The sequence below is a fragment of the Musa acuminata genome, chromosome BXJ1-9, assembly GCF_036884655.1.
Source record: "Musa acuminata AAA Group cultivar baxijiao chromosome BXJ1-9, Cavendish_Baxijiao_AAA, whole genome shotgun sequence".
NCBI classification, from domain to species: Eukaryota; Viridiplantae; Streptophyta; class Magnoliopsida; order Zingiberales; family Musaceae; genus Musa; species Musa acuminata.
In genome coordinates this window covers 11,837,507-11,853,940 of record NC_088335.1, presented here as the reverse complement: position 1 = coordinate 11,853,940, position 16,434 = coordinate 11,837,507, and the positions used below count along the sequence as shown (strand labels likewise).

General features: G+C 37.7%; 1 protein-coding gene across 2 annotated transcripts; it reads left to right on the top strand.

Moving 5' to 3' along the window:
• The first annotated feature begins 19 nt into the window (after window positions 1-19).
• On the top strand, window positions 20-16,432 carry LOC103973897 (condensin-1 complex subunit CAP-D2). 2 transcript variants are annotated; one of them, XM_065083135.1, is made up of 17 exons: window positions 20-212; window positions 301-662; window positions 753-910; window positions 1,017-2,157; window positions 2,266-2,457; window positions 3,852-4,499; window positions 4,647-4,823; window positions 4,957-5,024; window positions 5,111-5,333; window positions 5,408-5,507; window positions 5,593-5,708; window positions 5,784-5,841; window positions 13,738-13,889; window positions 14,038-14,227; window positions 15,138-15,272; window positions 15,352-15,448; window positions 15,769-16,432. In XM_065083135.1, exons 1-17 carry the CDS (start codon window positions 80-82, stop codon window positions 15,770-15,772), a joined length of 3,954 nt encoding a protein of 1,317 aa, XP_064939207.1. In that variant the 5' UTR covers window positions 20-79; the 3' UTR covers window positions 15,773-16,432. The 2 variants fall into 2 exon arrangements, with proteins under 2 accessions (XP_064939207.1, XP_018677159.2); XM_018821614.2 differs by having other exon boundaries at window positions 15,120-15,272.
• The last annotated feature ends 2 nt before the right edge of the window (window positions 16,433-16,434 follow it).

The following is a 16,434-nucleotide window of genomic DNA, read 5'->3' as shown; positions in this document are numbered from 1 at the left end:
AAATCGCTTCGCCAATTTCAAATCCCACCAGAAACCCTTCCCCCCTCCTCTCTCTCTCTCTCTCTCTGACAGAGTTCCAATGGCTCCCCCCTTCGTCTTCCCCTCCGATCTCAAGGACCTAGAAGATGACTCTGACGGCCTCTCGCTCCGCGTCCAGTTCCCCGTCGACGTCGCCTCCCTCCGTCCTTCGCAACTGGAAGAGCTCGTCAAAGGTCAGCCGTCCTGTCCACCAGCTCTCTCTGCTCCCTCGATAAAAAATTCGCAGTCTTGTTGATTTCCTTTTCGATTTCGTGCCCAAAGGCGTCGCCTTCGACCTATCCGATAGGGAGCTCTTCTGCGTCGAGGAGCAGGACGTATTCGACCGCGTCTACTCTCTCGTCCGCAGCTTCGCCGTCCTCCCCCCTTCGTCCAAGTTCAACCTCGTCGAGACCCTGCGCTCTAACCTCAGTGTTCTTCTCCCCAACGTCGACTCTCTCTCCCGCGCCCCCCATTTCTTGCCTCCGTCTCCGTCCTCCCCAGGAGCCGCTGCCGACGCTGTCCCGGACATCGCCACCCGCATTGCCTCCCACCGGAATGCCCTCAAGATCTACAGTTTCTTCCTCCTCAACATCGCCCTCCTCGAGGAGTCCTCCAGCTCTTACTCCTCTGGTGCCAGCTCCAAGGTACGAACTTGCTCCCAACCCTAATTTCTCTTGTGCTCGTTTTGCTGTTTACTGTGGGAAAAAAATCGATTTTTTCCGTTACTGGATCAGGTTGTGCAAGGTCGGAAGAAGAATCCTACGTATGCATGGAATTGGGAGGCGCAGAGGAGTCGAATCATCAATTTGGTTGCGAACTCTCTGGAGATTAATCTCACTTTGCTCTTTGGATCAAACGATATTGATGAGAGCTATCTCTCATTTATCTCCAAGTAGTCATTTTTTTTTCCAAATTAGAAGTAGAAAAAGGGTGATGATTTCTATTTTAAAGAATTAGATCATTTTTGTAATTATAATGAGAACGTTCCATCATCGTAGGTGCACTTTCAGTTTATATGAGAATCAGGCTTTGTTGAAGGATGCAGACACCAGAGAAGGCCTTGGACGTATAATAGGTACTATTGCAACGAAGCATCAGAGAACTGCACAATCATGCGCATCAATCCTCCACTTGATCCATAAGTTTGACTACACCGTTCCCCACCTTGCGGAGTTGGTTGCTGCAGCTGAGAAGAAGTATGGCGATGGATGCCTAGCTGTTGCCCTTATTAGGGAGGTTGGTCGCACTGATCCGAAGGACTATGTGAGGGATGGTGTTGGGGCTGAGAATATAGGGAGGTTCCTGGTTGAGCTTGCTGACCAATCTCCGAAGCTTATGTCCACCAATGTTGGGGTTCTAGTTCCTCATTTTGGTGGGGAATCTTTTAAGATTAGAAATGCTCTTGTTGGTGTCTTGGGTAGGTTGGTTGCAAAGGCCTATAAAGATGTGGAAGGTGATGTTAGTTCCAAGTGTCTAAGGTTGAGGGGAAAGCAGGCTATGTTGGAGATACTGCTAGAACGATGTAGGGATGTGTCGGCGTACACGAGAAGCCGGGTGCTTCAAGTTTGGGCAGAGTTATGCGAAGAACATGCCATTTCAATTGGCCTTTGGAATGAGGTGGCAGTGGTGGCTTCAGGAAGATTGGAGGATAAGACTGCTATGGTTAGGAAATCAGCACTCAATCTGCTTATCACCATGTTGCAGCATAACCCATTTGGACCACAGCTCCGTGTTGCAGTCTACGAAGCGACATTGGAGAAATTCAAAGCAAAATTGCTTGTAATGGAGCCGTCCAACACTTCAGATGATACTTCTGAGGCTGACAATTTGCATGCTGGATCTTCAGTGGAGCAGGGAGAGAGTATTAGTGACAGCTGTTTGACATTTAATGAAGAGCAGCAGGGTGAAGCTGCAGCGATTCCAGAAATAGGGAATTTAGAACAGACCAGGGCATTGGTGGCCTCGCTTGAGGCTGGTCTGCGGTTCTCACAATGTGTCACTTCTTTGATGCCAACCCTTGTTCAACTACTGGCTTCTTCTTCTGCAACTGATGTGGAGAATACGATCCTTCTATTGATGAGGTGCAGACAATTTCAGATTGATGGCTCAGATGCATCACTCCGCAGAATGCTGCCATTGGTAATATTAAATAACAACAACATATTCATATCTTTAGATTTATATTTTTTTAAAATTGATTTTGAATTCAGATGTCCTGAGATAAGATATTGTTATTAATTGTTCCAGGTATTTTCCCAAGACAAATCAATATATGAGGCTGTCGAAAGTGCATTTGTTACTATATATATAAGAAAGAATCCAATGGAAACTGCTAAAAATTTATTGGACCTGGCGATTGATTCCAGTATTGGTGATCTTGCAGCTTTGGAGTTTCTAATTAGTTCTTTGATGTCCAAAGGGGAAATTTCTATGAGTACAGTATGCACACCTCTCTTCTCCATGTAGAATGCTTTTTCTTGCATCTTAGCTTGAACAGAGAATAGAAAAAAAGAATATTGGAGCTCATGCATATGGGAATTGTATGCATGCATCACAATGCTTTAACCACTCATCCATGTTTGTATTATTTGCATTTGCTCATTAATTTCGCTAGCTTATGTTTGTCTTCGATGAAATATGTTTTAATACTTTGATTGAGATAATTGGAGCTTTACAATTAGTTATTGCTAATGAGAGTTTCCTTTGTTTCTTTTATAACATGCAATTTCAACTTTAATTTTGAAGTAGAGAGTTAAATAATGAGAAGTCCTTTCTTTACCTCATGTTTTTCCAATATTCAACTATGGAACATGCGGAAAGGGGGTAGTCATGGATAAGCAGCGGGTTTTGTTTCTCTCCATGTTTTTCTTTTCAAATTCAACTAGGACATATAGTTGAACTAGAGAAGATCCATGGAAAAAGAATGAAATAGATTGTTTTGCTTAAAGTGACACAATCTACATTATGATGATATGGTTTTGTTTACAGTTTGCACATCAAAATGCTGAGTTCCAATAACAAATATGTTTCTACTGCTTAATTGGCATATATCATAGTATAAGCAATTTGGCATTGGTGATTGATGCTGACTTTGGCACTCCGCTAGGTGTTAATCAGGGTAAAGGTAATGGAAGCAACAAATTGTTTATAGGTGATTGGTGATTGATGTTGACTCTGTTTAAGGTATGTGATTGAATAAGAGATGAAAATTTTGACATTACCAACTATTTTGGGTTTGACTACATGGATGTGTACAACAATATCTTTATTCGATCAAGGGCATTCTTTTTCTTAATTATCTCTAGCAAAATTTTCTCATATCTGCTTCTATCTCAACTCATGCAACTAATCCTAATTGAGTCACATTTTCTAACCCCAACATCTAGATCAATTTCATTTTAGGTGATCTTCTCATGTCATTTTCTGTTGGTCTACACCTAATTGTTTACAAATACAAACATTTTCTTAAGTAGATTAACATTCTCTTCTGAGCTACATATGTTTTTTTAACCATCCAACAGTTTGATCTATAAAGCTTGTCCCCACAAACGAGGATGATAAAAAAGGAACAAGGTCAAACATGACACTTGTTGGTGTTTTCATAATTCTTGGGTGATCTCAACTTATGTATGTCAATTACACCTAAGTTCATAAATGCTTCCCTGCATGTCTATATTATTATGTTTACATGTTCAATACACTATCAATAGTGAAGTAAAAATATCTAGCACAATATTTCCCTTAAAGATAACATCCTTTTGGCTTTTCTTTTTTCATCCCATGGGAAGACTAGTTTATTCATTATTATTTTTTGGTCTTTCTTTTGCCTATAGATCTCAGCCTTATGGGACTTTTTCATCTTCAATGTCAATGGAGTAGTTGCAGCACAAAGCCGTGGCGCTTTGTCAATTTTGTGTATGGCAGCAAAATCAAATCCAGGCATTCTAGGTTCTCATTTACAGGATATTATTGATATTGGTTTTGGACATTGGGCAAAGGAGGAACCTTTGCTTGCAAGAACAGCATGTGTTGCTCTTGAAAGATTGTCTGAGGAAGATAAGGACAAACTCAGAAGCAGTAGCAGCAAGGTTTTTGCTGCTCTACATAGCTTAGTAGCTGGTTTCTGGCTTCCGGACCATATTTGGTATGCTGCTGTTGACAAAGCCATAAGCACCATATATTCAGTTCATCCATTGCCTGAAGCTTTTGCTGCTGATATTGTGAAGAAGTACCTCAACTCTGTTTTTGGTTGCACTGCAAGTGATGAAATGCTAAACGATGTATCTCTTGGACCCTCCAACTTCATGTCCACAGTGCCTACAGCAAAGCTGGGCAGATTCCTTTTTATTATAAGCCATATTGCACTGAATCAATTGGTTTATATCGAGAGCTGCATCCGAAGCATTCAAAAGCAAAAATTGAAAAAAGAAAAGTTGAAGGTTGAAAAGCAACAGGTTAATGGTGGTTCAGCTGAAGTAGAGGTGAAACTTCTGTTACTGGAATTTCTTTATTTGAATGTTACTTCAGTGAAAAAAAACCATTGATCATTTTCGGCTTTAAAAATTCCTTGACTTAAAACTGTTTTCTGAGGATTAGGTTTTCTTAAAACCCTTTTCTGGTAATCACAGATGCAAGGTATAAATGCTGAATTGGGACTTGGTGCATCTGAAGATGCAGTAATCGATTCACTTTCAGAAAAGGCAGAGAAAGAAATTGTTTCTGGTGGATCTACTGAGAAAAACCTCATTGGATATTGTGCTCCTTTTCTCTCAAGGCTATGTAGAAACTTGAATTTGATGCAAAAGGTGATTAAGCTCAAATTTTCTGCTAAGAGCTTCTTGGTTGGAGTGACATTATAGTTTAGTAAACAATTGTAATATTGTATGTTTGCTAGATTTATCTCTTCTAACTTGAGTTGTGTTCCTGGCTGTACTTCAGTTTCCTGAACTGCAGGCTTCTACAATGCTTGCTCTATGCAGATTAATGATAATTGATTCAGACTTTTGGTAAGACTTGAATGTATCTTCACACTGTACATCTTCAATTTATGCTGCTTGCAATGTATTTGATTGTCAAATAATTCTTTTTTTAGTGAATCAAATCTTCAGCTTCTGTTCACTGTTGTGGAGAGTGCTTCATCAGAAACTGTTCGTTCCAACTGCACCGTGGCTCTTGGAGACCTGGCTGTTCGTTTCCCGAACCTTCTTGAACCTTGGACTGAGAATATGTATGCTCAATTGAGAGACCCTTCAGAATCTGTGAGGAAAAATGCTGTATTGGTGCTGTCTCATCTCATATTGAATGATATGATGAAGGTGCTGAGTCTTTACAAGTCCTTTCAAATTTTTTCCTCTGCTCTAATTGAACTTATTCTCGAGGATTTTCTTAGGTAAAGGGTTACATATATGAAATGGCTCTACGGATTGAGGATGAAGACAAAAGAATCTCAAGTCTCGCTAAGTTATTCTTTAATGAGTTGTCAAAGAAAGGTTCCACTATGATGCCTGGTGATTTTGCTGATAGATAACATGCTGTTCTTCATTCTTATCTGGTTATGCTTTTCTATGTTTGCAGGAAGCAATCCAATATATAATCTACTTCCTGACATCCTCAGCAGATTGTGCAATCAGAACATCAAGGAAGAAGATTTTTACAACATAATGCAGTTCTTAATTAACTCTATCAAGAAGGTTTGCTTGCTTGTAGTGATGTTAGATACATGTTATTCATTTTTTTTAAAACTTGGTCTATATAATTTTCAACAGGACAGGCAAATGGAAGCCCTTGTTGAAAAGCTATGCAATCGGTTCAGTGGAGTTAGTGGTATGCTTAGCTGCCTCTGCATCTGTAATCCTTATTTAGTCTATCCTTTTGTTTCTCTCATATTTATTCCTGCCAATTAAGAAATTTCATATCATGGATATCAATCATCAAAATGTTCCAATGATACACATCATTGAAGAATAAGAAGCAGCACTTTTCTGTCAGTATCAAGCATCTTCACATGAATAGATGCAACAAGATAAATTACAGTTCATGTTAGTGTTTACTTTTGTTTTGATTGGGCATGTGGACTAAGGTCACATGTTATCTTTTTGTTTGCCTGATCCCAATAAGTTTCATAATGATAAATTCATGACTTCAAACTTGGGCTGAGAGTTCAAAGCACAACTTTGGATGCATTTTCTACTAACATTAGTATCCTGATTTGTGAAAATCTTTTATGACCTCCTATAACCAGGGGGTTAGGCTCTTGGTGGTTTGGGATAGAGCGCAGGACATCTTTTAGAAATGTGTCCACTGAACTAGGACAGGCTGGGCTCTTTGGGATGGGTTGAGTTGGGTTGGTCATGTTGCCACACAGCCAGCCAGCTGTGGCTACTTAAACCCTTTGTTTCTGTTTTAGATCATATTTTCATTCGACAAATAGGTGACAGTTAATTAAAGTAATTGAAGAACTTCACAATCAATTGGTTAAATCTCTGAATATTTTGAATAGTTTATTGAACAATTTGTTCTTAGCTTTTTTTAGTCTTTGTATCTCAATGGATTGGTTTGATGGTCCATTTGGTTTGGATGCCAAGCAGATAATATAGACACAAAGTTTTCCTCAAATTCTAGTTTATCATTTTCTAACTAGCTGGCTGCTATTCTGTTCATTTCCACACATTTCTGTTTTTTCTGCACAGCCTAAATCAAGCTGTGGGCTCATGAGGATTAGTAATGTAATAGAATGACTAACAGATTGAATTTCTTATATTCTGGAGGGTCACTGGGTGGCTGTTTTTTGAAGTTGACATTGAGAGTAGACCGTTTGGAACAAAACAAATCTTGCTTTGGGTCCCCATTCTTTCCTCTTATTTGACTTATTTTGCTCTGACATGGAAGTTGAAATTTGCATGTTGACCAGGCCTTAATCTGACAATGATTTGGCTTATTTGCTCATCTCTACAGAACAAAGTAGGGAAGTTGAGAGAAAGAGAGGGGGTGAGAAAGAGAAGTGTGAGATAAGAGAGGAGAGTAAGAGACTAGAGAAGACACAATTCTTTTCATTCAAATTTGAAGTAAGTCATCCATCGACATGTTATACTATTTACAAGGGTTTAATAGCCTTAGTAAAATTAATGAAGATAGTGACTCAAGAGGAATCTTCTAGGCAATTAGTATACCTTTTAGAAATTCAAAAATGTGATTTCTAGGATACCTAAACAGTAAATAAGTGCACTTAATATAAAAGGAATTTCTAAAAAGACCAAAGGACTTTTCAATTTTTAACACTACTCTTGGCATTCTTAGGCCAACTAAGTGATGACTTTTTGTTGATTTCTTTGCCTAGAATAAACTTTTGTGAATTTATTTATATAGCTAGATGATTCTCCATCATTCTTCCTTGGTAGAAAAGAACAAAACCTTTGAGAGTGATCTGTAAGGTACTTATCTAATAAGTCTACTGCAAATTCACAAAATTTCTCTAAAATAATCCAAATGGCATCGGAAGTTGGATGATCACACCACTTGATAAGAAAGTGTTGAGTTATGCTAGTAATAAACGTAACAAAGCAGTTATCAAGAATAGCCTTTACGTTATTCTTGTGTTATGGGAGAATCAATGTTTTGGAAGGATTGCCATATGTAGAAACACTGGTAAATAGAGAATGAGGCTTAAAAGTACCATGATTTGGAGTTAAATCCTTCATATTAAAAATTGGACTAATATTTAAGTCGAAAGGCAAATGGAACATATGTGCATTAAATTTTAGTTTTTGGATAATGAGGATAGGACCAATGGCTCAGGTATACAACTTCTTGAATGAGTTTTTAGATAATCTTTTAGGGTGAACGCGAACCAAGACAATCGCTAACTTGAAATTTTTGACTTCTACAATGTGCATTGGTAGCAAGTTGTAACTTTCATTCCTTATAACAATTTAATGTCGAATTTCAGCATACAAATCATGAATATATTAAGCAAAGGAGTGGGCTGGTTTTTGAGGCACGATAGTTAAGTGAAAGGGGTGCAAGGTCAATGGGTTTGTGAAGAGTAGTTGAGGACAATTTCAAATGTGTTTATGATGGTCTCCATCTTGCATTTCTCGATAGATGTGAGTAAAGTTTGGACATTAGATATACTTTTTTTTAATCACTTGAATCCTATGACCTTGACACTCATGATATGATTGTATAAATTCGACTAAGGGCACTAATAGTTTTGTTTTGAGAGCTAGAACAATGCCTAATTATAAAAGAGTTTTTGTTAAGAAATTTAACCCACTTGGCATGTTGGGCATTTAATTTCTTTTAGGCATTCAAGTATCTTAGGACCTAGTGGTCAGACAACAAGACAAACTCTTGCGACAGAAGGTAATGTTGCCAATATATAAGACATTGTACAATTGTGTAAAATTCCTTGTGGTAGGTAGAAAAATGTTGTTTTGCATCATTGAGTTTCTCTTTGGAAAGACGATAAGCTGACCTTCTTGACTTAGAATTCCTCCTATGCCTCTACCAAAGGCATCACAAATGACCTTAAAAGATTTATTACAGTAAAGGTGCCTAAGAACAGGAGTTGTTGTTATTATTGTTTTGATTTCAGCAAAGACTTTGGTAGCGCCAAGATCCAAGAAAACTTATCTTTCTTTAGGTAATTAGTGATAAGTGCCAGGTGCCATAATAGAACTCAACCCTCTAATGAATCTCTTATAGAAAGAAACTAATCCATGGAAACTTCGAACCTTAGAAAAAAGTTTTAGGCTCTGACCATTGTAAAATGATGGGGATCTTTTCTGAATCAGTGACAATACTTTAGGCAAAAATGATGAAGCCTAGGAGTAGGACCTGAGTTAACATGAACGAGCACCTTTTCAGATTCACATAGAGCTTAGCGACTCGAAGGGTAGTAAGAATCTATCGAAGATGTTCTAAATGATTCTTTTTGTTTTTACTAAAAATCAAGATGTTTTTACTAAAGATCAAGGTATGCAATACCATATCGGTGCTTCGAGGTTGGCTCGGTACGGTATGGTATCGTGTACCAAGCGGTACATCAGGGCGTACTGAGCTGTACACTTAATTTTAAATATTTCTCTATCTACTGTAGCATTGTAGCACTGTACAGTGTAACACTGTAGCACGTTAGCGGTTCGTGTACCGGTATATCGTCGGACTGGTACGTACCGCCCGTACCGGATGGTACCATTCAAAATTGCATACCATGCGTAAAAGTATATGACAACAAATTTGCTTATGTAGGGTTGTGAAACTTCGTTAATGAAGCGCATGAAGGTGCTTAGGGAATTTGATAGACCAAAGGGCATGACTAGCTATTCGTATAGGTCATCTTGAGTTTTGAATGTTATTTTTCATTCGTCACTAGGTTTAATACAAATTTGGTGGTATTCGCTTCTTAGGTGAAGTTTTGAAAACCAATTAGGTCCAGCGAGAAGATCTAGCATATCCTCATGTTGAGGACTCGAGCAGTAATACTTTATTGTTATTTTGTTGATCGCAAGGCTATTGACACATCCTCCAAGACCCATCTTTCATAAGGGTTAACAAGGCCGGGACAATACAAGGACCGAGGTTGTCTCATAAAGTCTTTAGCCAAAAGTTGTTCAACTTGCTTGTTTAACTCGGCTCTCTCTTTAAAATTCATTTTATAATATGGGACTAGGGAGCTATATTCTTGGGACAAGGTCAATAACATGTATTTCTCACAAGGGTGGCAGCTCACCAGGTAATTCCGAGGATATGACAGCTAAAAATCTATCTAATAATGATTTAACCTTAGGAGTTAGGTCAAGAATAGTGCAATGACAAGAAATTTCTCTAGCAATGATGATCACACAATACTATTTCAAAAGATTTAGGATCCAGCAAGTGGAGTCCCTTGGTGGTTAGGGTTTGTGGGAGAGACTTAGGAGTTCTTGATTTGTCTTTTTTTGATGGTTTTGCAGGTCGTAAGATGATGGTTTGTCTTTATATCGAAAGGCATAGGTGTTTTCTCTTTCATGACTGGTAACATCAAAGGTATACAACCAAGGTTGACCTAAAACAATGTGGGCAACTTCTTTTGGTAGGACATCATAATAAATCTTATCTTGGTAATCGTTCATTTTAATTTGTACTATGCATCTTTCGATCATGGGTAAAGTGGTTATGTCAAACCAAGTTACTTTTAATAGGGTTGGGTGTGACTTTATCTTGAGTTTTAGTCTCTCGATAGTAGACTTTGAGACTATGTTCACAATGCTACCCTCATCCATAACCAAGTTGCTAGTTTTCTTCTTGCTTCGGATAAAAGTATGGAAGATACTTGTCTTCTTCCATTCTTTGGAATCACTAGTTGTAGAGAGAATAATGCAGACAATATTGACATGAGCATCTTTAATTTCTAGTTCATTTTTATCACCTAAGTAGGCTTAAGGTTTAACTACTTAGTCTACTTCCTCGATTTGATCTTCTAGTTCTTGTTTTATGGTAAGGGTACATTAAGGACAACGAGAGATACCTTTATTATTGGCAATAATGATTCAATATGAACTAGTTTGAAAATAAATGATTGAAGGAGGTGGACTATTCATGGTTGGGTCAGGACTATTGTTAGTAGTGGTGATTTTTGGCTTCATAGGGTCACTACTTGGGGTGGGTTAAGAAATAGTTCTATTGTCGAGAGATTGAGAAGATATTCAATGAGTTGGATAGAGTTTGAAGTATTGCTCAATCTCAAGGGCTTATCGAGAAGTTTCCCTCATGATGTTAGAAAAACTAAGGGAAACATCTCGTTGGATATCAAGCCTCAACCCATTAATAAATCTTCGGACAATAATGATTTGGTCCTCTTCTATTTGACACATAAATAAAAGTTTCTTAAATCGAGTCAAATACTCTGTCACATTCAAATTCAATCATTTAAGATTTAAAAATTATTCGACCAGTTGGCTTTAAAAGTAGGTTGGTATATATTTTTTCTTAGGTTTTTATTTCATGACTTCTTATTGAGTGATGGGAGGCTCTCGATGGTGTTCAAAACTAACTTGGATATATTGTCAATATTTCTTAACGGATCCTACCAGTTTTAATTTTTTTGTAAATCATACATTTTCGATATCAATCATTCTATACTACTCAAAGTAATCCTCTATGTTATCTAACCAATCAACAAACACATTTGGGTCAAACCTACCATTAAAGTTTGGCATATCCACTTTAACTCTTCTAGCATTTCCCCTAAATTGTTAGCAAATCGAACTCGTTGGCCCATTACTTGAGTTTTGGATTTCTAGTAGGTTCTAGGAATTTATCATTAAGATCGAAAGCTTAATCATCAGAAATTGTTGGAGCATGATTGTGAATAGGTGCCCTATAGGTGGACCTAGTATTTGTTCGAATAAGGGCTTGGGGAGTAGATAAAATTCCTTGATTTGAAGCAATGGATTGTGGAGAATGAATATGTTGTCTTATCGACTCATCAATCTCCTTATTCATGAGTCATTTTTTGAGGCTTTAGACAACTCTTAGGACTTGGGTTATCTGGTCACATAATTGGTTTAATATTGTGTCATAATTTGTTAGTTTGGTCCTAAGGGTGTCTACATCACTTTGTTGGTTTTGAGATTCATCAGGATTGTTTTGGTTTTCACCTTACGTAGTCATGATTCTAATACTATCTACAAATTGCCTTTTGGTAATGAGGTAGTTAATTGTTACAATGCACAAGGTAGAAATGCAATGATTCAAGTGGATCTCTCTTAATGGCAAAGAAGTGATAAAAACCATGATCTAATAAATTTTCAAATAGAAATATTAGAGAAGTTTTCAAAAATTGCTAAGCATCGAGAGCTAAGTGGTCCACCAATTCCGTAGGCATAGTCACCCCAAAGTTGAACTCCACACACAAGGGATTGACGTTAGAGGTGCAAAGATCTGTGAGTGACGTCGTTGTAGATTGAAGCTACTAGCAGTGATTTAAAAAGCGCTAGGCGCCAAGGTCCAAAAACGTCCGAGACGCTATGTGCTCGTTCGAGCGAAGTGAGGCGCTAAAATATAAAAATATATAATATAATTAATAAATATAATTATTTAAATTTTTAAATAAAAATATGCTATTAAATTAATCTAATAAATATAAATACTATTATTAGTATATAGTTAACAGTATACAGTATACTGTTAACAGTATATTGTATATTGTTAACTGTATACTATATATTATTAACAGTATACTATCGAAAGAGAAGAAGAGTGTAAGGGAAGAGTTGGAAGACCGAGGGTGTTGACTGAGAAGAGCGGGAGCGGTAGCTGTGAGCGACGATAGTGGCAGCGAGCGACGGGAGCGGCAAGCGGTGACAGCGACACCGGTAGCAACGAGAGCGGAAGCGGCGAGCGAAGACAGTGGGAGCGATAGCAGCGGCAGCGAGAGTGGCGACAGCAGCAACGGTAGCGAGCAGCGGCGGCAGTAGCGTGAACGGCGAGCAGGGTTAGGGTTGGGGAAGTCATGCTGATATCGGTGCTTTAGTTGGTTCGATTGAACCAACTAAAGCATCGAAGATCGAACCAGACCTCAAACGCTAGTTCGGTCGCCTGGTTTAACCTAAGCACTCGCCCAAAGCGCTCGGCGCATTGGCTCGGGCGAGCGCCCAGGCGGTGCCTCTTTGAAGCGCGCCGCCTGGAAATAAAGCGAGGCGCTTGGGCCGCGCCTCGCCTTGCCTGAGCACTCGAGCTCTTTTTTAAATCACTGGCTACTAGTTGGGGGTCCAATGAGGTGTAGGGCAGGTTTTTTGATGGGCTTTAATGCTAAACTGATATAGAATACAATAGGGAAGTTGTGAGAAAGAGAGGGAAAGAGAAAGAGAAAGAAAGAGAAGTGTGAGATAAGAGAGGAGAGTAAGAAACTAGAGAAAATGTAATTCTTTTCATTTAAATCTGAAGTAAGTCATCCGTTGACAAGCTCCACTATTTATAAAGGTTTAGGAGCTTTAGTATAATCAATAAAAGCAATGATTTTGAGAGTAATCTCCCAGGGAATTAGTATGCCTTTTAGAAATATAAAACGAGACTACTATGATACCTAAATAGTAAATGAATACACTTAATACAAAAGGAGTCCCTAGAAAGACCAAAAGACTTTTCAATTTTCAACACCTCTTAGAATTTTAAGGTATAACATTTTGTTGAATTTTTTGCCTAGAATAAATTTTTTTGGAAATCCTTTGTAAAGCTAGATGATTCTCCATCACTTAATATCAGAGTTTTGTATTGATATTAAATGCTGACATGATGTCTCAAATGACGGATATCTGATTATGCTTAAACATGATAGATGCGCAAAGTTCTGGCATTGCAGATCAGTGCAACCATTAGATTCCACTTGCTTTTCCCTGCCCGAACTTCCAGTTCTAGCCTTTGCACATGTTGAGGATACATAGAGAAGCGAGTTGTATGATTGATTAGTTATTTTGTTTGTATTGTTTAATTGAAGGGTTGATGTGCTTCTCAAATGTTTAATGATGGAGACATTAAGTTTTAAAATATGATTGCATCGCATTGTGGTCCTACAATCTTTTTCTTAGATGGTGTTTACATTATAAATTTATGGTATTTTGACAGTATATGGAATGAGTTTTACTTGCAAAAAAATTGTTTAATGGTTGTCCTTGTGTTCTGAGCTGATTTTGTTATTTCTGAATACTGTTGAGGAATCTAGCTCTGTTTTTGTTACAGATGTTAAACAGTGGAAGCATATTGCTTACTGCCTCTCCCAGTTGACATTCAGTGAAAAGGGATTGAAAAAGCTTGTTGGGTCTTTTAAAGCATATGAACATTCTTTATGTGATGATTCAGTGATGGATCATTTCAGAAGCATTGTGAGCAAGGTAATAGCTTTCATTTCCTCATAATTCTGGTAAATATATTACCAGTTAGCAAAGTTATACTAGAATTCTAAGTTGGCAATCTTGCTAATCATTTATGTTGAGCAATTCTTGCTATATTTTAATTATCGATCACCTTTTAACATATCAGTGCAAAAAGTTTGCAAAAGCTGAGGTTAGATCTTGCATTGAGGAATTTGAAGAGAAGCTTAACAAGATTCATACAGCAAAAAAGGAACAGGAAACCACTGCTAGAAATGCCCAGGTTCATCAACAAAAAGTTGGCAGCCTTGAAGGTTTCCTAATTAAGGAGAAAAGTGTTGTTGGAAATACCAGTGAAGGTAACTGCCGGCCAATTTCTTCTTACAGTTTATGACTATTTTGTTTAATTTTATCACTGTTTTCCCTTATTGTTCATTGTTCTTTGATTTTGTAACTTTATTTGTTGAAATTTTTTTTATCAAGAATCTCAACCACAAGTGTGATTTGGTATGATAGTTGAAAGTGCTCCAATTAACCACGCAATGATGAAAAAATAAATTCATTTCTCATGTGATATTTTAAATGGATTGTACAACCTATAGGCTTGTTGGAACCAACCATATAGGTAATATATTTCCCAGAATGGCTTTTAGTATGAGCAAACGGTCTGCTAGTCCATGAGTCTAATTCCACATGGTTGGCAAACATGGTTTATTAGATTTCACAAATTCAATCATTGACTTGGCATTATCGCTGACTTTGTTTCAGGACTTTCTAGCGAATGTAATCACCGGACAATATCTTCTAGAATTTCTTAAAATTTTATTCAACATTGTCACTGGTTTTCCTTCATTGTTCTTTAAACTTTACTACTTCAGCTATAAACACTTTTGATGAAGAGTTGCAACTACAGGTGATATGCTGTACAGTAGTTGAAGTAAAACCTTATTAGGATGGAAAACAAGACGCATAAGATGATTATTTTTTTCTTTAAAATCTTTGTATAACCTATTGTCTTATTGGAATTAATGCACTGTGCAAGATATGAAGGAAATTAAGCTCAGCGAAATTAGCTTTTAGTACAAGCAAGCTGCGTTAGTCCAGATTCAATTTTAGACGGTCGACAAAAACATGATCCATTGGACTTTCATAAAATTTGCAATGTTGACTCGGCATATTCATGAACTTAGTTTCAATGCTTGTTGCAGTTCTCTGTACTCTGCTGATTTTCGCTGCTAAATCAACCAATAGCTTTTGTTATGCCAACAGATAAAAATGTTTCTGCCAAGGAGGGTTCGCCCGAAGCCAAAGATACAATATCAGAGGAAAGTTGTCTTTCTAGCGTCATGAGAGAATGTGAAGCGGATGGTATGGAGGTTCAGTCTCCACAAACCTTTCACAGAGGTGATTCAAATACTTTATTTCATCAAATCATCACTGTTTGTTAATCCCCGAAAACTGATGTGGGTGGACATGTTGGTAGGCGTTTCCAAATGCAGTACGAGGAAAGTCAAAGGATCAGCAACACAAGATCACAAAGACAATGGTTCCGTAAGACGACGAATCCGCTCCACCAGGAGGTCAAGTTCTATTTCAGTACTTGTTTTGACTTCTTTCATATTTGGAACATGAAATTGATAAACTTCCAAAATGCAAGTGCTGCCACAATAATGGATATTACAATGAGAGGAAGACAATATCTAGTATTTTTCTTCTTTTTTCTCTATTTGGTTCCTTATCAACTCTGATCAGCATCTGTTATAGCAGGATGGATCCCTACAAATTAAATTACAAATGATTTAGAGCATTTTTTTAGCATCTGATTACAAATGATCTAGGATAAGCTTATCCATCATAATTACAGTCATCACTAACTCAGTTTCTCTTCATCTGAGTGCAGGTAGCCAGTTCAGCGTGAGAGGGTAATCACACAATTCCTGCACGTCAGGAAGCAAGATGACTTTCCTTGCATGCCACTGCTTCAGTTCTTCAAGGTTTGTCTTTGCCATTAAGTCTTGTGTATTCTGAAATTTCAACAGATGCTGTATTAGATATAGGAAGATATATCATATGAACATCTGTCGTGGAGTGAAACCATCTGCACAGCTGTAAACTTTGGAGATGCAAGAATGAAAACATGATACTAGGTATGTAATATAAACAAGGAGTGGTAATCCAAAAAGGGAATTCTATGCAAGTTAATTCCCACCAGTGGCAAGGGTTTACTTAACTATGATGCCTTACAGTCTATGCATTTTAGCCGACATCTGAAGACCCCAAACAGCATTGTTGCTGTCGAAGAAGGCTAGGATTCAGTGAGAAGCCAGCCCCATGGAGGTGGGGACAAGGAGGGTCATGCATACATATCACATACATGAAAGGTCCACTGAAGCTTTAAACCCCAACGTCTATGATGTGTCCATGATGCATATTATATCATTACATGCCGAGTTCATGTGGCATAATTATTTGTTTGTATTTTAAAATTTTTTGGCATAATTATTAAATGGATTGGTTTTATGTTGGATGTCTTATTATGACAATCTTATTATGTCCTTTTGATTCC